The 26,581-nt window shown below is 45.3% G+C and overlaps 1 protein-coding gene across 1 annotated transcript in view; it reads left to right on the top strand.

Annotated features, from left to right (window-relative positions):
• The first annotated feature begins 4,348 nt into the window (after positions 1 to 4,348).
• Positions 4,349 to 26,581, top strand: part of AKR1D1 (aldo-keto reductase family 1 member D1) — a 34,584-nt gene continuing 12,351 nt past the window's right edge. The window contains exons 1-3 of the mRNA XM_064456838.1: positions 4,349 to 4,610; positions 21,006 to 21,173; positions 25,640 to 25,756. Of these exons, the coding sequence (XP_064312908.1) occupies positions 4,518 to 4,610; positions 21,006 to 21,173; positions 25,640 to 25,756 (378 nt within the window). The 5' untranslated portion in view covers positions 4,349 to 4,517. The remainder of the gene's footprint in view (positions 4,611 to 21,005; positions 21,174 to 25,639; positions 25,757 to 26,581) is intronic.

The raw sequence follows: 26,581 nt of genomic DNA on the forward strand, positions 1-26,581 counted from the left end.
ATGACACATGCTACCAAAACCTCTAAACTAAATAGTTGAAAATATTTATTATAAATAGATATTCCGCATGCACAATGGACACATGCTAGTTTATGTGCGTTATTAAAGGACTAGGCTGAAAATATGCAGACTTTAAGACCGTGTTTTAAGAAATTTTAACTAAAAACACATGCAGGGTATGCGTTCTAGGAGATAATTACACATAGAGTAGAGAGTGGCTCATACAGAAAATAGAAACAATGTAGCAACGTGCACATTTTATCTAATAAATATATGTATTATAAAAGTATTTCCTATTTTCCTTTTTGAAAAAGCTATTTTTTAGGCATTACAGGTCACCTGCCTTTACAATCGCACTAATCTAATCTACGATGTGTAAACACACACAGATTTACAAGATCGAGGAGAATACTATTTTTAACATCTTCCCTTGTCCAAAACAACAGCTTGCTTTAAAAAAAACAACAAACAAACCAAAAAAACCCAAAGAAAAACAAAACCACAAAAAAGGGAGCAACCCACAAATCTCAGAGAAAACATGAAGCCTAGAAGATGACAAGGGCAGTGCTTCCCAATCAACAACTCCTTCTCATTCCCATCTTTTACCTTCCAAGAACCGGGCATGCAGTATTTAAAGGCCTCACACATTTTCTCCTGTTCCCAGGATAGCCAGCAATCTGAGATAAAATGAGTAAAAGGGTGACCTCTTTACTTCAAAAGGTTGCTGACAAGTTTTGTTCAGGTAAGGAGGCCGTTAAGCACTTTCTTTACCTGAGAATTCCGCAGGTTTTGACAGTAAGAAACTCGATCTACTTTTCCTGTAAAAACTTATATCTAATTTCTCTTTATATTTTTAATCTATTTTGTTTGTGTGTGTATACAGGGGGGAAAAAAACCACATTTGAGTATAAAAGGCTGCTTTTCAAACGCCTACTCTTTACTTGTCTGAGATGACTAATGTGGCTATAAAACTCTATGCCATTGACCCAGTAATTGTGAACCTACCTTAGCTGCTTTTGAAGGTGTTTTCGTGTGCTTTACAAGTTTTGCTAGAGACAGCGAACTTGTGTTGATAGGATGGTAATTCTCATTACTTGCTAGTAAGGCCAGGCTGAAACCTCATTGTTTTTGTTTCCTAGAGAAAGAACTGAGATCACATCTGCATTTTATAAAAGCTCCTGAATAGTTGCTGATCAACAACAACCAGCAGCCAAAGCTTTGCGTCTAGAAACTTGCATTGTTTTGCAGTTGGAGTTTGCTAGATACCGTGTCCTCGTAAAAAGTCTGGTTAAGTCATTTGAGCTCTGAAACCAAGAACTGTACTCCCCTGAACAGCTAGCAGAAACTGTTACCAACAAGAATTATACGCAACAGCCTCCGAGCTGCATTATTCGGCTTCCTTTGTTATTTAAAGGATATTCATCGTCAGCTCAAAACCCGCTAGTATTTCTAGCTTCTATGAAATAAGGCTATTTCAAGTTAGTAACTCAGATGTAAATGGGGAAAAAATGAATTTTCCTGTCTGTTTTCTGGGGTTTAATATAAAATCTGCAAAGTTATTAAAACAGTAGGGTAGAGAGCGAGAGCTGCTATGGGAATTCAAAAGTCGCATGTGTAAAAAGCGTTCATGCTATTTGCTGTCAGTTAAGGCACAGGAGTGGGGGGAAGGACTTGTAAAACCCTCTGCCTCACTCCAATTTCTCTGACAAGCACATTTGCTTTATTTTATAAGGACCAGTCGAGCAGTGAATCTAGAAGAGAGGTGACTTTTGCCTGTGACCACACCACTGTCTGTTGCCCTGACCCTGCCGAATGCCAGGGTCTCGTGCCTGTAGCAAAGCAGGGGTGCCTGAGGCTGCCTGGCTTGCCTCGCCTGGCGACCGACCGCTTTGCCCAGCTGTTCCTAGAAGCAGGAGTTCTCCTCCTGCCCAAGCTCCCTTTTCTGTGAATTATGGCAAATCCGCCAAGCCTTCTTTCCCAGTTGTTGTTGAGGGCTATCGTGTATCAGCCTGGCGTAGTCCTGCCAGAGAGACTCCTTACACTTGCTTACTTGCCCAGGACAGGGACTGCAGGCACAGTCATGCTTTGCTTAGCTCGGGACCACACGCAGCTCTGGGCATGCACTGCTCTGATGCCAGAGCACATGAGCAAGCTGGATGTGCTCCGAGTCTGAAGCAAATGAGCAAGCTGTGCCGTAAAACCCCCCTCAAGATGCTGAATTGTCCCCTGCAAATTGCTGGATTAGGAGGAATTACGGAAAAGTGGGTTCTGGGGTGGATTTGGAGTGTGGGAGCTTGGGGGTAGGAATTAACCACTTGGGAGCGGGGCCTCTTCATGGGATACTAGTACGGGGCTGGAAATGGGGAGGTCTCTGAACGACCTCTGCCACATCAGACTCTTCTCTACTCACCCCATTTCCAGCTCTCTCCATGCTTCTGCTCCTCTGTTGGAAATACTGCAGAACGAGGGCTATAGCTCAGAGATGTGGCTGTCTGTTCCACATGCTGGCATCGACTTGTCCTACTACAAACACACAGTGTGCTCAGACACGGTTGGCGTGGAGAGAGGAGGTAGGAGCTTCTCCTGTAGCAAGAAAGTGGTAGCCAGTTACATGGGAACAACAGGGAGGCATAGAGGAGGCCACTGGGTTCCCTTCCTCCTCATCATAGGTAAATACCTGCACCCACAGGTACCCACAGCTCACAATAACATGTGGACGGGGTCTAGCAGGTCTAGGCTACCCACAGTAAATGCAACCAGGCTGTGGTTTGCCCCAGCTCCCCCACCTCAGATGAGAACCCAGTCACCTTACAGCTAGTTCTTTGCATTGTGTTGTCCAGGTAAAGCACAGGCTGGCAGGGAAAGCTTCTGCCACACTCAGCCCTCCTCCCAAGGAGCATTTTACACCACAGCATGCTACCTTTGTCCTGCAGCATGTTCTGGCTATCTAGGAATTTCTGGGCAAGGATCAAATAGGCTTGCGCTTAGTTATGAGCTGCTTGGCACATTCCTACCAGTAAAAGTGGCAATTCTTCCATCTTTGCTGGAGACGCTTGCAGGTATCTAACCTGTAATGCTAAAAGGGTCTCTTGGTAGGATGTTCTCCAGGTAGGTCCCCAGCCTTAACAGTGCTAACCCTTTCCCCAAATGCAAACTAGCACACACCTATTGATTTCAAGAACCCTGCAAATATAACTTATCACGGTGCATCCATTAACCCCTCTTGGAATTGCGTAATGTGCTAAACTACTACCAGGCATAGAAAGATAAGTGGGGTATTAGAGGAGATAAAATAATCTGCCGGGCAAAAGACATTGTTATGGCTGAGGAATAATGTTCTCCGAGGGCTTAATTTCACATTGATCTAGGAAGACATATGTACTTCAAAATCAAATGGGGACAACTCAGCACAGACACCACTGCAGGACGTGAAGTAGCTGGCTCGGGACAGGGCACATCTCCACAGAGCGATGTAAAGGCATAGCCCTGAGTGTTTCATGAGGGTCAGAAAGGACAGTAAGAGCCATGGGCTGAATTTCATAAAGGACATTTTATTTCATAAAATTGTCCCCTTTTGGGCTATCAGTGATAGGAAATACATTTTTTCCGCAGCGGAGCAGAACCAGACCATGAGGAACTTGAGCCCATTCACTGTAATTTGGGACTCATGCTGAGGCAGACGAACTATTCAGCAGTGTGCTGTCTGGGATTTTCTTCATTCCTTCCTTGCCCGGACAGCAGTGGTTTTCAACCTGTGGCCTGTAGCCTTTGGAAAGGAGAGGTGGAAACTGCCCCCGGAGGACACGCAGTGTCCTCGGTAACCCCGAATTTGTGGTTTTAACAAGAGGGCTTTACACCTCTGTGGGAAAACTTCCAAGATCTGTCACCCCAAAGCCTGGGGAGCCCGTGCTCTGCTACTGGGGGGGGGAAGGTGGGAGGGCACGGCAGACACCCCGCCAGGCAAGGGATGGACCCCTCCGCCGGCGGCTCCGGGCAGGGCGGCCCCGAGGGGCTCCCCCCGGTCCCGCGAGGTGCAGGAGGCCCACCGGCCCGCCTCGACGTTCAGATGAAGCAGCCTTCGCCCTCCGCGCAGCTTCTGCCCGAGTAACCCCGCGAGGGTCGCAGCAGGGCTCGGAGGGGCCGGCGTGGGGGTCCGTGGGGGCCGGCACGGGGCAGTGCGGTGCGCGGGGGTCCGTGGGGCGGTGCGCGGGGGCTGCCGGTGGCCGCGGGGCCGCGGCGGGGCGGGGCGCGGGGCGGTGCGCGGCGGGGCGCGGTGCAGGGCTGCCACGGGCACACGTGGCTCAGCCCCCCAAAAAGGCAATCCCCGCCGGCGGGAGCGGGCAGTTCGTACCAAGGTCGATCGGTCGGTCGATCGGCGCCGTCGGTCGATCCGGTCGGTCGGTCGGTCGGTGGGTGGGTGGGTGCCGGTGCGCAGGGGCCGCGGTTGGCTGCGGAGCCGCGGCTCCCGCCCCTGCGGAGGCAGCCCCGGGCTCGGGGCGGCCCTACCTGCCGGCACTATGAACCTGACCGCCGAGAGCCACCGTGTCCCGCTGAACGACGGGAACAGCATCCCGCTGCTGGGGCTGGGCACCTACGCCGACCCCCAGAAAGTAAGTCCGGGGGTGCCGGGACGCCCCGCTCCGCCGCCGGGGACAGGTGGCGGCCGCCCTCGCTGCAGACCCCCCGAACCGGGGCTACCCGCCTATTTCCCGCTCCTTTCCCCGTGCAAAGTTAAAGCCCGAGCTCTCCCGTGAGCGGTGCGCGGCGCGCAAAGGCGGAAAAGATGGGGAAAAAGGAAAAAAAAAAAAACTCTCTCCCAGCTCCGCGCCGGGGGACGCACGGGAGGGGGGCCGGGGGGCGGCTGTGCCGCTGCCCCGGGGGCTGGGGGTCGGGGCGGTGCGACCCCCGGGGCCGCCGGCGGCACCGGGACGGGATGCGGGAGCCGGCGAGCGCCGGCGGTGCGGAGCCCGCGGTCCCGAGGAGCGCGGAGCCGGCGGGGGGGACGGTGCCGCCGGCCCCGCTGCCCCTCCTGCGCCGGGCGCTGATAAGATATGAGGGATTTCGGACCATCTTGCAGCTCGCTCCGGTACTTTCCAAGGAATGTTCCTGAAACAAAGACCCAAATTCCTGCATCCTGAGTCCTGCGGCTCCCGCAGCTGAGCGCCAGCGCCCAAAACGCTCCCAAACATCCCGCATCCTTCGGTTTTGCGTGTCTCGGACGAGCACCCCATCCAGCTGCTGCTGGCTCGGCTCTGCCGAGGCTCTGGAAACACACCTGATGCTTCTTCCCTCTGCGCGCCTGGGAGCACAAAGGCGACTCGCTGGCTGCTGCCTTTCGCTCTCCTAAACTGCCCGATCTTTCAGCAGTTCTTTTTTTTGTTTGTTTGTTTGTTAGTTTGAAGAGTAGGAAAAGAGATACTGTGGCCAGAACCCTTCTTGTGTAATACTATCAGGGTTGAGATGCAATGTTGTGTGTACGGCTCCACACACCGCAAGGTATTTAAAAATACCTTTTTAGAGAAAACTCTCGATTAAAGCTATTTAACAACCAGTAATTGTGCTATGGTATATTGATAACAGCGTTGAAGATCTTCAATAAACACTGCTGCAGGCAGTGCATGAGTGATGCAGAAAGGGTGTAAAAAAAAAAATATAAAAAATATATAAATCCACAGGGCTGCAGATCTCCCAGGTTAACAATGCTGGTTAACGTGGGAAGAATTAGTGGGAGTCTACAATTTCAGAGGCTGGGCATGGTCCTCCACATCACTGGAGTTTCTGGAGATATTTTCAGCTAGTGCGTTTTTTGAATAATGGTTAGTGAAACAAAATAAGCTCTCTAACAGGAATTTTAATGTAGCAAAGCAGAACATTACATAATTCAGTGACAAAATAGCTTGAGCAAACTTGAAGTGTCCCTTTCCAGACCTGTGTATGAAGCCCCCAACCCTCGGGTTGCAATTTTAACAGTAGTTTTAAGATGAGAAAAACGAGGCTGCAGGCAGAAGGGGTGCTCCTGCCTTGCTCTGAGCTTCCTGCCTGCAGCCCAGATGAGCCATGGCCCGATGCTGTGGCATTAGCCAGGCTCGGGCAGGGGGCTCAGAGCAGCAGGTAACCTGCTGGGGCTGAGATGGGACGCAAATGAGATTCCCCCTTTGGAGGCAGCTTCTTGGCAATGCTCTAACCCTGCTAAGAGTTCGTTCTGCAGAAGTTCGAATGTCCCAAAATCAGCAATGGCAACGGTCCTGCTACTTCTTCCCCAGCCCTGCAAAATCCTGCCGCCTCCTTTGCCCTTCCGCGCGTCGAGGTGGACGGTGAGCCTTTGTATGGAGCTCATCTAGCAAAAATGATTCATTTTTAGGTAGGGCTGGTTTCCAGCTGAATCAGCCCTGGAGAGTGGCTTTTTGCTTTTCGCATGTACCTCCTTTGTTTTCTGCTGACAGAAGTGGGGGGGGACGACAGGATGATGCAGGCAGGGCATTGCTATAGTAACTCCAATTTAGAGCGATTGAAGCTGCTGTGCAACTGCACCCTCAGTGGGGATGGGTGCACATACCCAACCACCCATTCTTCCTCCCCCCACGTTTGTAGGAGTTTGATTTTCTGAGCTGTCTTTCTCTTTTTATGTGATAAACATCTTAGAAAGTTATGGGTGGGAGGAGGAGCTGAGAAGAAGCAGAGAAAGCAGCACTTGATAAGGCATTTACAAAGGTCTCATTTTCACAGAAGACCAGGTGAAACAGTTATGTTTATCTGGAGGAGCTGGGCTGAAGCTTTACGCTAGGATTAGGACTGCGCGTTTGAGTCGGGGAACTTGTCACGGAGGAGGGCGGCTGGGAAAACGCGGTAGCGGGATGCTACGGGATTTGTTGCAGAATTGTTTGCAGCTACTGGTCAGCGATGGGGCAGGATGTTTAAATAAGTCACAGCTTAAAGCTTGTCCTTCTCAAAACGCCTGCTTTGCTGATAAGAGGACAGCGGTGCTTCTGTCAACACCTTGCCGTGGCAGCGAAGTGCCACTTAGCTGGGACAAGCTGCTGTGCCAAGTGCTGACTTGTGCCTGGCGTGACTTCCACCGCGATGCCTGGCAAGATTTTTTGTCCTGTTCCTCCCGCCCCGAGAGCCAAAAGACTTTGTGGCAACTCGGGACCATTTCAAGGTTTATCTTAACAAGCGAGGCTATAAACTAGCACTGACATGTTTCCCTTAAAATGCTTAGCTGTAGCCTTTTGTAGCTGAATTGCTTAAGAAGCAGCATCTGAGCCATCTATTCTCCAGCGATGGGGGCAGGCAGCTGGTGGTAGCAACAGCGCCTGCCATCCCCAGCACACTATTTCTGCTCACAAGTCGGATCTCTGTGACTTGTAGTCATTTTGTGCTTTGATATAAAATACAGAGCCATCCGTCAGATTGTTCAAATTGCTCTTGGATGCAGATTTTTTTTTTTTCCAAAGGTTATTCACCCTGGCACCTCCATGTCAGAGAAGCTTGTCCAAAATAAATCTGTTTTCTCAATCTCGCGCTATAGCCCAGTAGCTCATAATGAGCCCAGAGTGTTCTTCCTGAAGTGCAGGAATGCACTCGCTGGTTAAGCAAACCAGGCAGATCTAGTTAGCCACGATGCAGGGAGATCTGCTTCTCTGATGGTCGGTTACAAGAAAACAGAGGCAGGAGGCCAGCTTTCATGTTTCGGGCTTTGTCTGGATAAACTGCACAGCAGTGCCTTCAGAACTGAAATGTATCAGCAGCTTGCCTTGCTCGTCTTAAATAACTTAATTGTTCTCCGAAAGACGACTTTGGGAGATAAGTCATACTTCTCCAGCTGTGAAACACCAAAGAAAAAATAAATCTGTTGACTGAAATTTGGTCCTGCGTACAAGTTTACTGACTCAACGAAGCACATCACTCAACTGGAGCAGAGCTGGACCACTGTGGAAAAGCTTTATCTCCTAATCAGATTAATTTTATCGAATGCTCGTTCCCCCCCAGGTGTAAGAGAGCTCTTCTTGTGACTGGATACAGGTCAGGATGACACGAATTCAGCTAATTCATTGAGACTGAAAACACTGGTATTGCAATGTTAGGGGTTTTTTTTTGCTTTATTCGCTTAGCGCAGCAGGAAAGTGCAATGAATCCATTTGCTCATCTGCTAGCAGCAAGAAAGGAGTCTTCACAGGATCATGGAATTAATGATAAATTAGGGCTATTTATCAAAAAAAGTACTTAGAAATAATTTTTGCTGCTTTAATTGGTGTTTCCTATCCTTATTTTTAAGGGAAGGTTTTAACCGTATAGTTAAAAATCTTAGCTTGCTTTTTGGTGCAGATTTCAGTGTTTTGAAGTTAGTTTTGTGTTCTCCTTCACACAGGGAAGGAAATGTGTAAGTTGTATCAGAGTCTTGCTTATGTAAGCTAGGCTGCTTGTCCTAGCAAGGATGGACCTAAGCAAAAAATGTCAGTCACTGACTCCTTCCCCTATTCTCTCTTCCATTCCCCAAATATCCCCTCACTCCTGGGTCTGGGAGGGAACCACAGTGGGAGCAGTGAATCTGGACTACTAAGGTCCTCCAGACAACTTTAAAATTTGAGGCAAATTCTGCCTCTGCCTGGCTCCGTGGATCCTTCTGGCAAAGCCCTGCATGTGCACAAGTGGCTCTGCCAAGGCTCCAGCAGATGTGCCGGGTCCAGCTTTCCCTCCCCCATGGCCCCTGAGCCGTTGACCTAGTTCTCTGGGGTATTAAATAGATGGTGGGAGGAGGAGAGAGAGGGCAGACCCATGGGGAGGGTGGAGGAGGATGGTCCCCTTGATGAGCCTATGGCACGGCTGTGTGCCACAGCAGAGTGGATCAGCCCCCCCCCCGCCCCAGCTCCTGCCACCTCCCTTACCGATGCTCAGTTCCCAGCGCAGCCCAGTGAGTGGCACTGGTACCCGCCTGGAAGCGGGTGAGGTGCAGGGATGAGCAGGCTCAGAGGGTAAAGGTGCTAAAAACACTCCTAAATCCTGGAAATCCTATGCCTCGTGAAAACTGCACTTACGCTCGCTTTGCTTTATAACTCATCCCTGGCAACACAGCTAAGATAGTCAGCCCAGTACCTCCACATAAATACTCGCTGCCTCCCTGGAAGGTCAAGGGGCTTTAGCCACAGCTCCTCTCCTACCTTCCTGTTTTGACTGAGGGAGGAGAGGGCTTGGAGGAAGGTTGTAGCAACCACGCTGTACACAGGCACTGCTTCTGAAACATAAGATTGGGCAAAGCGCTCAAGAATAGCACTGGGTGAGGGTTTTTGGCAAGTTGCAACTTTGCTAAAAATGAGGTTCTGAGGTAGCCAAATCCATTCATAAATTGGAAGCAGTTTTGTGGAATATTTTCAGGCAAAACAAATGGCAAAGCATTTCATTTTGGGCACTGGCAGTACAAGCTGAGGAATCAAAGGATTATTAAAGCAGTTAGAGGTAGCAGTTGCCTTTCCCTGAATAGCCTGCTGGTGAAGGAATCCACACGGGCGATGGGAAACTAGATTCAGTCCTCTTCTCTGCCTCCAGGGATTAAATTCACATCACACACCCCAGGGAAATAATGTGATCGTGGGTGTATGTGATAGCTAGAGAGAGGCAAGAAGAAACACGTACAGGCTGGAGCAGGAGAAGCACCCTACCCAAGGGAAAGCGCGCTGCCCACCAGCCCCACAGCTTTAGATGCTGAAGAACTCAGTATGGCATCCAGCCAGGAGGGTGAGAGACCCATTTCCCCAAATCCTTAACTACCACAAAGTAACCCTTGTGAATGCCCAGACAGTCTGGGTTTTGTTTAAGAAATTGCTGGTTTGAATCAGGGAGAGAAAAAGTTCATCCAAGGCTCCCATATCCAATCTGAGTGACCAAGTAAAAAAAAAAAAAATCTGTTTCAAATAAGTAAAAACACTATTTTGGCACCCTGGATTACTTTTTACACCCAAGCTAGAAGCTGAACAGAGTAACTTTTCATTGTATGGGCCTAACAGCCCCTAGTGCTCTCGTAGGACATTTATGCCAGTGAGTTTCTTGCACAAGGATGTGCGCACACAAACTATTTCAATCACTCTTAACGCTGCAGGCTGCCTGCCTTTGGAGCTGCCGTAGGCTATTTTTAAGTCAAAAGAGGTAATACGTGACTTTTCCCCATGATGTGATCTGGATCTCTGAGCTGCAGTAAGGGGGGAGGGATTACACACAATTTAATTCCCTCGGTTTTCCTCTTGGCCATCACTGGCTTCTGAAACGTGTTCAGCTGGAAACAGCAATGATTTCAGGTGACTTGTAGAGAAAGTCGCCTGGCCTGACCCAAAGCTACAAAATAGGTTGTGTATTGAAAGTCCCAGGCAGGAGTGACACCTGAGATCTCTGGAGACAGGGTTGAAGCTTAAAGGCTTCCATGTCTTGATCTCTCTCCTACAAATTTCTCCTTCTCTGACTCAGACAACTGTCTTCCTCCTTCTTCCTGGGGTAAATCTCCCACTCAGCTTCTAGATATTTTCCTGGAACAGATGAGAGGCAGTGGCAAGAGCAGGAACTGCTCTAACATGCAAGTGTCCTTACAGCCTTAGCTTACTTCCCACAACACACTATTAATATATAAAGAAAACACCACAGTCCTTTTAATATGAACAATTACACATCAATATGTGTTTGAATGCAGCAAGTACTGAGTCTGATGTTAGCTCTGTAATGAAGTGATCTTTATGAGCCTACATGAAATCACCACAGATGTAGGCCAGGGAGATATTTTGTCTTTTTCTTCCCTAAAAAGGCTATTGGGAAACTGATTTGAACATAGCTGGGGGGAGTCAGCTGGGATATTTGGCTACAGAGCCTCATATTTATGCCCTGAACTTAAGAAGCAAAGAAAGTTCCCAAATCAAATTTTTTTTTTTAAAGTTGTTGGGCCATATCCCCTGACCAGCGTTTCCAGAGGACATTGTGTCCCTTTACAGTCCCTTTCGGTAACCACCGCTGGCTTTCTCAAGCCATTTGCTTTTTAAGCAGCGGTATTACCTCATGCGGTACTAATTCTTCTTGTCTTCACGCAGCGCTTTGGAGCAGCGGAGCCACGGCTGGCTGACACATAGCCACACGCAGCCTTTCAGGGTCGGGATTTCTGAGATGTTTCACAGGGTGGCCTTATGTTCCCTTGGTCTCTGAGGATTTCCTAAAAGCACACTCCCAAACTGAGATCTGTACACTTGAGGCAAGAGCAGAAGGGAAGGAGATATGTTACTGCAGCCCAGGAAGAGAGCTGTGCCCTATCTGCTACCCATCCTGGAGGGCTCCTTGCCTGCCTGTTAGTAAACTCTTAGCCTAGCCTTCATGCTGAAAAATATTTATCCCAAGACCATATCTGTAGCCAGATCACTCACTGACAAAGTCATGGCTCAGTTTCATGTTTGGAGGGCTAAACCATACTCAGACGATTTGACTTGCGCAGACCGCAGATGGGACACCTTGCCTTCAGTGGCTGGTATCCTAGTGGTGAGTGATGGTCTTGTTGCTTAATCTCTCAGATTTTACTCCTTATTCCTCAACTAATACACAGTTACTGGCAAGACCCAGTTGCCAAGAGCGGATAAAAGCAGAATTTCTTGGTATTCAGTGCCCAGATGCCTGAAGGAGTTGCAGTAGCAGGCGTCAGCTTTTAGCAGGCAGCAGAACAACGTGGCTTTTGGGCAGGAGCGCAGCTGCTCACTGGCAACACGATCAAAAGCACCATGAGTAAGAAGATACAGGAGAAGGAGCCTGCATGATGATTCAAGAAACTGCAGTGGGTCTGGGCTGTATTATTGTCTTAATCCATCCCTGCTGTTTGCTACAGAGATGGCAAGTATGCCAGAGGATGAGTGATGAACAGACGAACGCTTAAAATACTGCTTTCACATATGGGACTTCTCATAGCAAATAGGTGAGGGTACAGAGTAGAAGAATTCACTAAGTCTAGAGAGTCTTGGACAAATTCGGCTTTCATGAATGACTTTTGCTAAAAACTTAATGTTGTATGACACAGGTTCCTTTTTATATACGCTTGAATGGCATATTTACCACCTAACAAAAAGCAGAGTTTGTTTATTCTCCTTTTCTCCTCTGCCATATGACTTTTCTGTTCTGCCACTGGAATAGTCTGTCTACATTTCTATACATTCAACACTTTGTCTTCTTGGTTCTCAGCCATGACCTCTTCTCCTCTGCCTGCAACCGCCGCCTGACGCCTCAATTCCTGCTAGCTCCTTGTAATCTCATGTTATACAATGGAACATTTTTGGCTTGCATAAATACAAGATCACATCTTTATCTCATTAAGAAAGGAAAATTAAGTCATCTAATTAGAAAAAAACAGGTAACAGAAAAGGTAGCTGCTTTTTTCTGAAACATGGCAGGCTCAAAAACTCCTAGCTTTTGTGTAAGCACTGTACTTTAACTATTAAAGACTGATTTTAAAGTTGGATTTGACAAAATGACTTATCACTCTCTGTCAAGCTGGAGGAAAAATTCTTGCATGCAATTTTCTTGAGGACACAGGCTTTGTTCTTATCACTTTGATTTGCACAAAACCCATGGCTCTAAGACACTGCTGAATTTTTAGAAATGCTAGTTTACCTCCATGTTTCTTGTCTGCTGAAATATCTGTGGTTCTTCATTTCTATGAATCCTGAAGCTTAATAGAAAACAAATTGATAGTATGACTAACCTCTACTTTGTGCCAACAGCTTCTGTGGTGTTTCCAGCTATGAACACAATTAGTGTCTAATCATGTGTGGCAGATGAAAAGCTGCATTTACTGAAATAGTCAACATTTTAAATTCCTGATGAGGACGGGCCCAGCCTTGTAGATGACTGTGAATGAAAGACTAACTTTCTAGGTACAAAGTAGATCAACTTATGGAGGACTTCTGAGCGAAATGGCCACAAAATTGCTGGTCCTGGAAAATGGTGGATTTTTTCAGTTTGTTCTGAGTAGATAGTGCTCAGAATGACTCCCCTCCAAACCTGAGCATGCCTTAAACTATAAGCCTTCAAAAGAACTCCTCTTAAAAAGATGGTACCTCTAACCTATGCTGCTCTAATCTCAGCTGCTAAGTGAAAATGTTTTCAGACTACTCCAGGACCAAGAGAAGTATCCCCCTGCAGAGCAGAGGACTTCCACTAATGAAACTGTTGACAGCTAGATAATCACCTGGCCCCAGTGCAGTGATGCCTGCCTAATCCAGGCAGAGGGACTGGCTTTTACAGCCAACCTGGCACCTCATCTCTTGGCTCCCGAACGTGGTACCAACATATGTAGACTTGGACACCGCAGGAGCACTCCAGAGGAAAATGTTCCCAGGGCAAGGTGACATTTAGGAGGTGACAACATTGTCTGGGATTTGTTACAGTTTTTGGATGGTGGCTATCAGATACCAACATCACCACAAAGCTACATGTCTGGCTATGACATAGGGTTGAATTGCGTTTAACCAGCCCAGATCCAAAACTAATATAAGGTTAATCCAGATGAACTTTTAGGACAGTAGCACTACCCAAAACCAGTCATAGGGATTGTTGTTTGAAAAGTAATCAAACAGAAAACAGACATTTTCCATTCCATAGCTGCATACTGCAGTGACAAGCACTAGCTGTTTCAATACACCCCTCCTCCAAAAAGTAGAAAGCTAGCTGTTACCAATGCAATAATATCAAGGCCAAACATTAACAACAAAAAAAATAGTTTTTTTCTCTTTTTCTCTGGCTGTTTAAGCATACTGGATTTTTTAACCCTGCCCAAGAGCCACAGGGAAAGCCCTTCTATGTAAATAAAAGCTATGAAGATTGTTTTACAGACAGGTAATCACTGGCATTGTTGAAGAGCGGAAAAACTGAAACCCTACAAGCGAGTAATCTGAATTAACACAACTGAAAGATATGTGTTTTGGCAAGAATATTTAGAGCCCCATTTTCCAGACAAACCTCCATTTTCTAAAATGTCCCTGACTGACTCCTTACATTAAATATGGCTGTGCAGTCCCGTGTGTCCCTGATTCCCCACAGCTCTCTGAAGAACAGCATAAGCATGTTCTTACAGCTCATGCAGGAAGTTAACATCTGGGTTACTTCTTCAGTTGACCTAGGAGGCCACATTTGTCAAAACTTGAAAACACCATGCAGAAAATGCCTCTTTAGGCTTCATCAAAGCCAACTTTTGTTGGTTCAGCTAACTAGGTGGTGGAATTCCCCAAGTTTTACATCTGCCTTTGCAAACACTTCAAACTGGCGCCAGAAACCTCTCCCCTTTAACTCTAGGGAACGAAGTAGAAGCACTACTGGCAACGTTTTCTTTCTCCTCTGTTACTGCACAAGCTGGTGCTTTGTCTTCCCCTTGTACCGCACGCATCCCTGGGATCACGTTTCTTGTCTGAAAGGTCTTCTGATAGCATCCACCCTTCCAGTTAGATCCATGCTTTTCAGGACTGGCCGGCTGGTTATTTTATCCTCCAGCTCTTCAGGAAACTGTCCCCGTCCACCCCGCTGGCACGGCGAGCATGGCACCTGGGCATGCACATGGTTTTCTGGGTTTGCTTTAATCCTTTAGCTGCCGGCAGAGAGGCATGGCAGCCCTTTAGCTTGGGCTTGCTTTAAGTGAATTTGTGTCGAGTGAAAAGTTGCGGCCAGCCTAAAACTGAGGATTCTGCAATCAAGTGGTAATAATAACTCCAGCAGCTTCTGCCAGCTACAATAATAAGGCTTTCCTGAACACAGCTTTGGCTAAATCCTAGAATAACAATGTCACAGGAATTCTAGAAATGCTAAATCTGCAGTTATGCAATCTAATTTCTCTTGTATGGGTAATCAAACCTCACGGTTCAGGCCATTAACAGGACATCAGGCTAGAGGAGAAAGGCACCCCTTGTCCACGTTCATTCCCAGCACGACACGAGGCAGCAAGCATCACCATTGCCCCCATCTTCTCCGGGCACCTTTGCTATCCTCTACTTTCTAAGGCAACGCACTGCGTGACATAGAGCAAAGCTCTGGGCCAGCATAGCAACTCGTGGCTCTCAGCTGTGCTCTCTGCCTCTCTTCTTAGCTCAACCTACTTTTGCAGAGATCCCTTCGCTGGGTTTTGCTTCCTGGATGGTAGCTGCCAATGCTTCCGGGGGATGAAAGCCAGGCTTTCTTGTGTACGAGAGAGAGGGATGTGCTGGTGGTTGCATTTTCCAAGAAAGAGGTGTACAGTACAGCTTCTCTTTTACAAGATTAAACAATTCTAAGAATGTACCCTTGTGTGGCTCATATCCTCTGGCTTTGTAAACTCAACCTGTGCTTTCCTGTAATGCCTTCAGTACACATGTTTTCTATGCTCTGTTCTTAACATCTTAAGCCAATCCTCTTTGCCAGTTTGTCCGGAAAACAGGCAAATGGAAATAAGCAATTGGGCTTCTAGAAACTTGCATAAGAATCTGTGTGCGAGTGCCGAGCTCTGGCAAAGGAGGCTCTGAGCCCAGGAATGTACCTACTTTCTCCTTCCTGTATTTAGCTGACTAAGATTCCTAAACAGCAGCTCCACATCTTAAATTATAGGTTAGGACTGGAGTGCTTAGCCCACAGTTTGGATCTCTTGTGTAATTCAGCTGCAGCTACGTTCAGTTTTTTCCAGGAGATGTCCCTGTCTCTCCCAACACCTCAAGCTCTTCCTCCCAGGATCATTACTCCCAGCTGAGAGACTGGATACCATTGCACTACCCAGGTGAGGTGCTCAGGACTAAGGTAAATGGCTCCTTCCCTGAAGTGCTGCTTCCTCAGCTCTCACATGCTGCCGAGTCTGGTGCAACCCTATAAAAAGCGGAATCTGGGAGCCTAAGTCAGACTGTTTTCCTTTGCTGTATGCAGTAATAAAGAATAAATGACAGTAACGGTGGTAATACATTTATAATAGCAGTGCCTATGTTAGCTGTTCACATGGTTTTGCAAGGTGACGACCTGCCGCTAATATGTTCTGTTAGCTTTGCTTTTGGAGGTGACCAGAATCCCTCTTTATCAGCTGGAAAGCTGATGGAAATTGCTGACCAGAAAAGGATGCTAGAGAAAAAGCAAAAGAATTGGAGGGCAGTTGAAATGCAACACTAAATGACAATAATGAGTAGGACGACCACTAACACTGCTAAGCAAATACTGTTCTACTTGAGAGGGAACAGAAAAATTCATGGGTATGCCTGCACAGAAAATATTCTCCTGTGGCTTGGTCACATGCAATCATGAGCAAAACCAAAGCTGTACATTTTCTATGGTAGGGAGAATAGTTTTTGACAAAATGGGATATGTCTGGAATAAACATTAAAAAATAAAAAGTTCATGGTTTCAGAGGAAAAAGAGAGCAGACCCTTTCAGGCAGGCAGGACTGATGAAGCACATTGCTTTTTCAGACTCATAAAATGTGGTAACTGGCCAGTTGGCTACTTCATCAATGGAAAAGGGGCCAAATTGCCTCTTCCTTTCTTTCAGTGAAGGTGCAAATCTGAGTCTGCTCCCCCTGTGCTTCTGCCAGTTTTATTTACCATGGGGCCTGAAGGAAACTGATACTGGTTTAATCTGTCATGCGTGGTGGTAAATCAGCAGGTTTACAAGCTATTGATTGATAGAGGAAATAATTGCACGTATTGTTTCCTTAAACTCTATGATCTTAAAAATTACCTAGATGCTGTTGAAGGAGTTATTAGTGATTAGGCAAGTGGTTCTAGTCAGCCAAGCAGTTTTTCTTTTATCATAAAACATGTAATAAATCTAATACCTTTTTTGGGCACAAATTAGTGACTGACTGTAAGAGCACTGAAGATAAAAATCTGACTTACAGTGTACAAGTGGTTTTAAAATTCCAGTTCTAAAACAACAGTCCTTGATCAAAGTAGCATAGTTGCAGGGCACACTGATTAGAAGCTGAAACATTAATTACAGCTAAGGATCAAGCATACTCTTATCTACACTTAAATAAAAAGTAATAAAGAAGCAAAGATTTGTCTTAAGGCCAAAGCGTCCTGAATTACTACTGACAAAGCACAAAGGTTTACAGCATGGAGACATTTCAGTACCTCATCTGGCATTTGTGCTGCTTTAAATGCGAGTCCTGCTTATTTGGGAAAGGTGCAAGAATAAAGGCCTACCTGAAATGAGTAGACAGCCCAGGCAACCATGTTTTAGATAATATACACCAGTAAGTATCACCTGCAGCAAGGAGGAGGAGGTCTGGCTTTCCTGGTAAAGATGGCTGCTCCGTGGCCAGGCAGCCTGGGAGGCACTGCTCCAACAGCTGCTGTGACTGAAGCCCCGACCCTTATACAACATCACGAAATGCAAGAGCTGTCGCATCACAAACTTGTATCTGAACTTAAGTAAAAGCTGGTTTTCAGTTGGTAATCTCTGATCTGGTCACTACTAGTTGAAGTCTTTATTTCCTTAATAGACAGGAGAGATTAAACCGCCTCAGGCTGAGCAGCCGGGTAGAGGGGAAAGATCCAGGTTTGTGCCTTCTCTGATGGAAAGACGGATGAGTGGTGGTGATCTGAGTCATCCAGCTTTAATATGGTCTGTCAGGAAACAACGGAATAAGATATGACACTTCAGGCAATACTTCTAAAAAGTGACAAAACCACAACATGACTAGCCTGTGCAGCTCATCAGCACAGTTTGCAACAGCCCATTACTATAGGATTTGGAGGGATTAGATATGTGAAATGCTAGAAAGGATAGTTTCTCCATTAGAATAAAAATAAACATATGGTATAAAGTTTCTAGACTCACAGATGTCCCAGGCCTTCAGCTGGGACGGTTCAACAGAGGCAGGATTTTCCAAAAACTCTTCTCTAGGTTGCCTTGCATTTTTCTATGAAGCACCTTAGACCAGAATCTGTCAGAACTAATATACCACATCAGATGAAATGAACTAGTGCAATGAAAACATTTATATTTAATGTAAACCCATCTCCTGCCATTGGTAATCAAGGCCTGATCCAAAAAAAGCCTCCTCAAGCCCCTAAAGAATAAGATTAATCCTTGAGATGGAGGAGTCTTTTACAAGATTATTTGTACAGGTGTGTGTAAGTCCCATGCAAAAGATTAAGAAATACATACAAGTTCATCTCTAACATAAGTTAACTGATTCAGCCAAAGGCAATTGCAGTAACTGCAAGCTTTCTCATTTTCCTCTATTCTGCCCTCCTCCCCAGTCTGTAATTATGCCATTCCCCTATACATGAGACACTACCTCTCTTCACCTATTCCTTTTGCTTCTGTTACTGACCAAACTGGCCCTGGTTTTTGAGAAAAGATGTAACTCAATAATCAACATTTCCTTGGGTGGTGGAGTTTAGTTTACAGTTTCAGGAAACAACTGGGAGCCGTGTTCAAGCAATCTCTCAAGAATTCAAAAAGAGAGAGGAAATTCTAGGATCAGGCCCACACCCCACTTTCGGGCTCTTCAACAAAAGGCAAAAAGTTAAAAAACAAAACAAACAAACAAACGAAAAACCACAAAAAACCCAAACCAAAACCTTTTTTTTAAAGAAATGTGTTAAGATAATGTGTCACTCTACTCTAAATGTTCTGCTTTCAGACCCTTGAATGGTAGAAGTCAAATGGGCTGAAGCAATCTAAAAGTCACACTGAAAAATCAGGTTTCATAGAGAAAACACTGACTGTACTTTTTAAAATATATTTTTCTTTTGGACAACTTGTCATCACTTAGACTTGATCTCACAAGACCTTTAAGCTGAGCCCTGTTGCTCTGTGCTAGTCAGCCCGAGCTTTGCACTCGCCGCTATAGCCTCGTGCATCTCATTGCCGAGACAGACATCTGAGGTTACTGTCATCTGTAACTGCAGGCTTGTAGTACTCGTGTCAGAGCTTTTTTGGCTGCTGCCTTCCTCAAATCCTTCCTTGCAGGTTCAGGAAGGGACAAAACAGCAAAGACGTTGGAGGCTGTCAGTGCTCCATGCCTTGTGCTTCTGTAGCGCTGCCTGACATGCCCTGAGTGAAAACTAGCCATTGATTGCTCCTGAAAGTCTTTTAGCTGCCGTGGTCTTCATTACATCCTACTAACAACTGGGAAAGGGCCCTGGCAGGGAACAAGTGTGCCTTTCCCACAGTGAAAGCAGCAAAGCACTCAAACAAGTGTTTCGTTGTCTCTCTCAATTAAGCAGACAATATTGCATCATCACTGCTGTAAATATTTTAGCATGCCAAATTGTGCCGTTTTGCCTGTCAGCCTTCACTCACGTCTGTAATACATAAAGGGCAAGCATAAGCAGCTTTGCATTTTAAGTAACCTTTAGGCAGAATGTCCCGAGCCTAAACAGAAGTCAGTCCAGTTGTGTCTGATAGCAACCAGCCCAGATGGGACATAGAAGAGCAGAGCAAGTAGGCAGGGATACAGTCCCATTACCCCAGAATAATCTGCCACCAGCCTACAGCTCTGGGACTGAAAGACAGGGAGGTTGACTCCCATGTGTCTTCAGCAGCCCTTCACAGATCTTTCTTCCATGAACGCAGAAAGGCAGAGCAGCATCCTTAGTGACTGCAGCATCCTGGGGCAGCTATGAGTTTCACATCGTCTAGTTCAGCAAGTGGTAAAAGAGCAGCTCCTTATTTTAGGGCAAATTCCCAGACAGCCAAGCCAGTGGCTGCTGTCAAAGGGCAGCTTGGAGGGAGGGGCGGGGGGAGACTGATTGCTGTGGTGGAAAGTGGTCCTTCCCAACAGCACATATTGCCAGTCCCACTTTTTGTCTTTCCTTGGCATCAGCAAAACCAACATATTTTACACCCTCTCTTCATACCCTGTCTCATTTCCAGATGTCTCTGGCATCTGCATTTTTCATAGGAGAAGCAGTATGGTCTTGGCCTTTCACTTGGGGGTAGCAAAATTCCCCTCTTGGCATTTGCTGCTGGCAGGCAGCAGCACAGCAGAGCAGGTTGACTCACCCTGTTTCAGCTTTCCTTTAAGTGAATCAGATGTCCTTGTGGCAGCAGAGCAATGCCTATGAAAAGGGTAGGACAACAGTATTGCCATGTGTCACTGAGAGCCCTTGACCACCACCACCACTTAGAGCTGCTCTCTCGTTATACAAAGTGTGGCAACAATAAGACTTTCAGTACAATTTCAGTGATCAAATGATTTCAGTGACCAGCCTTATGCTTTTTTGCTTGGTTTGGCCTACACTTGCTTTGCTTGCCACGTTGGCTAATGGAAAGTATAACTGTTCTGAAAAAACAAGCTTACTCTGAATTTCAGCAAAGATGAGTAAACGTCAGTGAAGCACATAGTAAAAAAATACCACTTGGACTTATTAAGAGGTTTCTTGGGCTCACCTTAAATAGAAGCAGTAAGATGTATATAAATGTACACTAAAGCATCTACTAGTTCTTAGCCACACGGTAAAGAAACTGTCCAGAACTGGGAATACCAGTAGAAGTCCTGAGCTCTCACCCTTCAGATTCTGATACCACCAATGGTAAGTTGATTTGAGGAGGAAGAAGTCAAGTTGAAATTCCTGCTCTGCTGGGCCATAAAGCATTCAAACAGCCTCTGATCAGGCAGGTGGCTGACCAGTTCTGCTCAACCAAAAAGTCCTCTCCCACCTGAGTAAAGGATTTTATCAAATAGCTGTTTAGGAAAGTCCTTGCTCTCTAGATAAGAAATTCTGAAATAATTTTCATATCAAATACATTCAGTTCTACTTTCTGAGCACTCTAGTACTCTCTCTTTCCCAGACACATACAGAATTTTTTGCTTTGCACCTTTTTCCAGTCTAATTCCACATTTGCACAGTTTTGAAGAAAAGTGCACAGCACATTTTTATTCAGAAGTTGAAACACAGCTGTCTGGGGAAGCAAGGGGTGGTTAGAATGGATGAACCCCAGCATGAACCTTGTGCATATCTCAGGGACTCTATAGCATTGCAAGGGATGTGAGCAGGAGGCTGGAACTATGTTTATTCTTTTTCTTCTCCCATTAGACTCCCAAAGGTTCCTGTCTGGAGTCGGTGAAGGTTGCCATTGATACAGGTTACCGCCATATTGATGGTGCCTTTGTCTACTTCAATGAGCACGAAGTGGGACAAGCGATCCAGGAGAAGATTGCTGAAGGAAGGATCAAGAGAGAAGACATTTTTTACTGTGGCAAGGTGAGAAGCTGCACTCAGATGATTTACACTAAATCCAGGATTTCTGTGAATGGGCTTTCTTAAGGATGCTGGTGGTCAACATCTGGCATGCTTCCAGACCCAACATGCTTTATTTCTCTTCCCTAGCATTCCTGTAATGCCTCAGAGCTTTATTAGCAGTAGATTTGCTGTAAAGTACAGGAATCACTGTTGTTCTCAGCTTAAAGCTCAGTTAGTAGTGGGAACCATGCAACATCCATTCTGCCTAGTACTGTAAGTACCTGCAAGTTTAGACCATTGCTACACTCAGCGGTGCTACCTAAACTGTTACTGTCCCACGTGTTGTGCTGTCACGCACATTTGTATAGTTGCACATTGAGTCCGACCTGGACAATGATCTTGCAAATGAGTTATTATCTGTTAGAGCAATTCCCTGTACAAGTTTGCCGTGAGATTGCACAATGAAAGGGGTGGGAGCAAGCACGTGCATGCAAGTGTGTGTGTACAGGAGAACAGCAAGTGCTTACATTGGTACTACTGCCAGAAAATGACTCATCAAACTGCACCCTTAGTTACTGTATCACCTGTAATTAAAAAGTTCTAGGATGATGAATCAACTTACTTGGAGAGAAGATGTCATCGCACTTGTGTTCTAGAGCAATGAGGTTGGAGTAATGCATGAGCTAGTTAATGCTTTAAAGACTTAGGAGTAAGAGTTGATTCTCTCCTAGAAGAACAAAATCCCTTGTCCAATGAAGCGTCTGACAAAACCTGTTACAACTACGATGCTTAGATCCCAGTTATAAGAGAGAGAGCTCATTCCACTTTGCAGAATAAAGATCGGATGGCCCCAGAAAATTCATGGTGCCTGTCCGGTTTCTAAGAGTTGATAGCCTCAAGTTCCTCTTCTTGCAGTGCTTCTTTGGACATATCAGCCTAATATTTTCCCTTTTCTCCTTTCCCAAATAAGATGTAATCCACAAAAGTTACTCAGCAGACTTGGAAATAAATACCACGGTTCCTAGAGTGAAAGATCCCATGGGATAAAAGGCCCATTTTACTGTGGGCAATTTGATTAAGCTCTATGATCTGGGAAACTAAGCATCAGATTGGGTAGTTTGCAGACCAAGTGGATTTTCAGCAACTATAAACCAATTTCCAAGTACAGCAATTTCCAATCTATAAAGAATGCAACTCTTTTCCAAGTTCCCTGCTCAGTTCTACTGGTAACAACCTTGCCATCCTGCGAAAAGTTTCACATCCTCAAATTTTCCACCTTTATCAGGGTAGTCTCTCAGTCTTTCATATGCCAAATACGTTGATTTGGATCAGTCAAAATTTTGTTTCAACTGTTTTATAGTTTCATTACTACAAATTACCAGTAATATTTCAAATCAAAACCACAAAGTTGTGCCAAAAGTTTAGAACCAGATGTCCTAAAAATTTTGAGTCTTTAACTTTCCCAACTGTTTCCCCTGGAGTTTATTTTCCCATATAAACATTTAAGTTCTGTGAAAGTCCATCTCTTGGTAAAACTTTATCAGGCTTCTAAACTTACTTTTTTAATTAAGCCTTTCTATATTCAGTTGTCTGATCTAATCACTAGATGGTTTTCCTAGTTAATTACATCCTCCTAAACATTGAGCCACCTATGAAACTGCATTTCACTTCTTGATCATAAGTTCAGTTGTTCCCTAAACTGCAGATCCTGCAAGCCACAGGGCTGCAACTTCTAGTACCATGATAGTCAATGTCTGTGGTTCCAGCCTGTCTTGTGACTGTGAGATGAGACACACAAGGATTCATCCTTCTGTTATGTCCTGTTTGTGCTTGACAACACTTCAGGTGCTCAGGGTGATAGCCCATCTGTAGTCTTTAAAGAGTTCAAAGCTAGAAGTGGAAAATAATCTGCAACCAATTCAATCAATCACAATCCAGGATTTTCACAGGTTTCATTGAATGTTTTCACAGCAGCTCTGAACTTCCCAGAAAGAGTGGGACTGGATGCCCCGTGTTTTATGAGCTTCTGTATCTTCAGCTTTATGTACCTTACAAACTTACACATCTTATGAACTACAGACAAGTATCAAGCCACCGGTAGATACACCAGCCATTGACTGGAAACTGACTGATAGGAACTGTTGCATCTTCTAGGGAACATGGTAGATACAGTAGACCATTCTTGAAAGTAGTCTGCACAACAAAAGTTGGTTTTGTTTTCAGCCTTACTGACATCAGAAGTACTGGAAATTCCCAAGACCCTTCAGACTCAAGCCTCTCAGGCAGATCTTCCTTTAAAAAAGAGATTATGCAAATTGAAGGCTGTTCTGTCAACAAGGACTAACAAGAACAGCCCTGCTGAGTGGCAGTGTTACTGGAATAGTGACTTGGTGCAGTTGTGCTGCATCTGCCAGTTGAAATCATCAGCACTTGCACTTGGCTCTTGCTTCTGGCTGGCTGATCAGGCAGAGCAGCTCAGCATCCAGAAATTTTAGAGGTTTTATATCAACTGCCAACATCTCACTTGGCTTATATAGCAAGACCTTTTTGGTCTCCTCTTTCATCCCAGGATATTTCTTTCATTAAACTAGAAGTAACATTTCCAGGAAATGTGGTGTCCTGAAATGCCAAAGCCAGCTGGCAGCTTTGACTGCTCAAACATCTACCTAAGTAGAACCCATGTAGACAATACAATAACTTGTACAAATCATGAGAACAGTTATGAAACTCTTAAGTTTCCATGGCATCTATGTATTAACATAGTACAAATGTTTGCTGTTTCTAAAGGCTGTTTCTTTAGAACCTCTGCAGTTTTTTAAAGGGAAGTATATTCACTGGCAAGTACTGAGCTCAATAGCACTGTGCTAGAAAGGGCGCTCGGAAAAAACTGCTTCTAAACTATCAACATACTTCAGGTTACTGAATTTCTAAAACACAGTAACAAAACACACTAAACATAAAGGGTATACAGACTCATTTCCTTACCTATATTCAAGTCCAAAACAACATCTTATTTTACATATAAAATGCTTAAAAAACACACAGACCAAAGGCTTTCAGAAAATCCAGTGGAACAACTTAAAGCTCTGAAAGTAGGAGCTTGGTCCTTTACTGTAGTACACCTCAGCCTGTGTAACCATTGCCTAGTGATCATAAACTCTTCACACCTTGCAACATATGGCTGGGGAAGGCCTACTATGAATTTCCAGGTGCCAAACCCTGCTTTGGTTTGTCAGCTTAGGGCAGGGTCAGGTGTGCTGCTCTCAGTACAACTGAACTTCAAGATAATGTGTCCTTGCCTCTGCTGGCAGAACTGAGCAGATAGTTATTCCATGGGAAAACAATAATATTGTTTTAAAAAAACCAAATACCAAATATACTTTAAAACTTACCCAGACTGTGTTCTTTCACGCCTATAATCATTATCTTCTCTTAAAAATGTCACTTCAAGTGTTTTGTGTCTCACAAATGCATTCATTCTATGCCTTGGCATATGGTGACCGCCAGCTTTGGTGGCAGAACCAGATAGACAATGACAATACTAGCAAACAGAAGGTTTTTCCAGCCAATAAAGGTGCCAAAACCGTCAACATGACTCCACATATCAGTTTTATGTGTTGAAAAAAGAAGATAAAATAGTCCAGCTTATTGTACACAAGCAAATGGCACTTTAAACCTATTGTGCATTAATTCTGGTTTTTGTCGATTTTAACTGCAGCAGTTGGTTTACAAAGAGCTCTTGGTTAGTAATTACCATGACTATGGTTTTATTCTTGCAAGAGATTTTAATCAGCAGAGTTCAGTTAGAGATAGTACTGAAAGCTAATCAACTAAGCACACTCCATAGCAATCTCAGGGCATAACCCCACAAGGAAGGAGTTGTGATTAAAGAGGTTGAAAAGGCTGTGCTTTAACTAGTCACACCCGTGTTATAGTAACTAAACAATAATATATCTTTCAGTGAGGACTGGGGAGTAAATTAAAACTTCCCTAGGTCAGGCATTCACTCAGGCTCCATGACCACAGGAGAAAACCAAAAGATTCTCTTTGTGCTGGGTGCTTGGCTGTTCAATAGCTAACTCACATGATCCAAGCCTCTGCCTTCAAGCATAAAACTGACCACAGATTTCTTGTGGAAACAAAGTTTTCCAGTGAAATCATATGCTTGGAAAACTCAGAAAGCAAAAGGAATCTGCCTAAGTTCATTGAGCAAGAGTTTGCAATATACTCAGCGCAGAAGAACCTGTCTTGTAATAAATATGTAATGGCTTTACTGGGTCACATGTAAGCTCTACATCTGCATATGGCAGAGGACAGGATAAGGCCCCTCACCTTTGTCTTGCAGTGGCACCACGGTGTCTTTGTGTTGTGCATAATGGGCTCTGTCAGAAGAACAAGGTGGGGGTGGGGGGGAAGGCAGGTGTCAGCTGGAGGATGCTCACTATTCCTCCTGGCACCCAAAAAAGAGCCTGTGTTTGCCTCCCCAGCTGTGGAATACCTGCCACCCCCCAGAGCTAGTGCGCCCCACGCTGGAGAAAACCCTGAAGATCCTGCAGCTGGACTACGTTGATCTCTACATCATTGAGCTGCCAATGGCTTTCAAGGTAAAAATAAACATTGCCCCAAAAAGTGAACGGTTGGCTTGAACCAAGGTCCTTATCTAGCATTCTACTTGCAGCTTCCAGGCCATGTTGAAAACAGCACTTTGGCTCAATAATGTTTGATATAAACTGCATGCATACATTTCTGCACACTACCCCCACAAAGGGAGGCTTATAGGTGGTGTGAGAACAGTTACTGACAGCTGTAGCATGGGGTGTCTCCACTGGAATAACAGGTCTCTTAAGTGGGGTTGCACACTTTCTGTGCTGAAGAATTACTGTAGCTGAAGCACTGTATGTCTAAATCCTCTCTGAGGCATGGGGAGGGGGTCACTGGAGGAAAGTGGTTATACAAAGGAGCAAAGGGCTAGGGGCAAAGTTTGGAGGGGAAGAGAGAAAGGGGAAAAAGCCATCAAGGTGGTTTTCTTACTCTGTCCCGAAAAGGAATAGCCTCAGTAGTATTAAAGCCACTGGGCAAATCGTGGTTATGATCTTAATCTCCTCTTGGACAGCTTCGGTAGATCACAGTTGGTCCCAAACATGGGTTGTCCCTCTCTCACTCTCAAATGTCTAAAAAGTTAAAGCCTTCATACTGCTGTCTCTGGGCAACCTGTAGACAAAATCTTTGAATGCAAGGAGCTCACATTAGAGTTGCATGCCTCCCTTGCAACAAGCTCTTGCAAGTCCCCAAACTTTCTGGTTGCACAGCCATTTGTACCTGGCTTTACAATTTTCTTCCACAAGTACATGATATAAAGGCAAATGAAATACTAGTGAAATTAGAAGAATGAGATTAAAAATGTATTTAAGTGTCTTTGAACCAATTAA

Source organism: Phalacrocorax carbo, chromosome 1 (genome assembly GCF_963921805.1).
Source record: "Phalacrocorax carbo chromosome 1, bPhaCar2.1, whole genome shotgun sequence".
NCBI classification, from domain to species: Eukaryota; Metazoa; Chordata; class Aves; order Suliformes; family Phalacrocoracidae; genus Phalacrocorax; species Phalacrocorax carbo.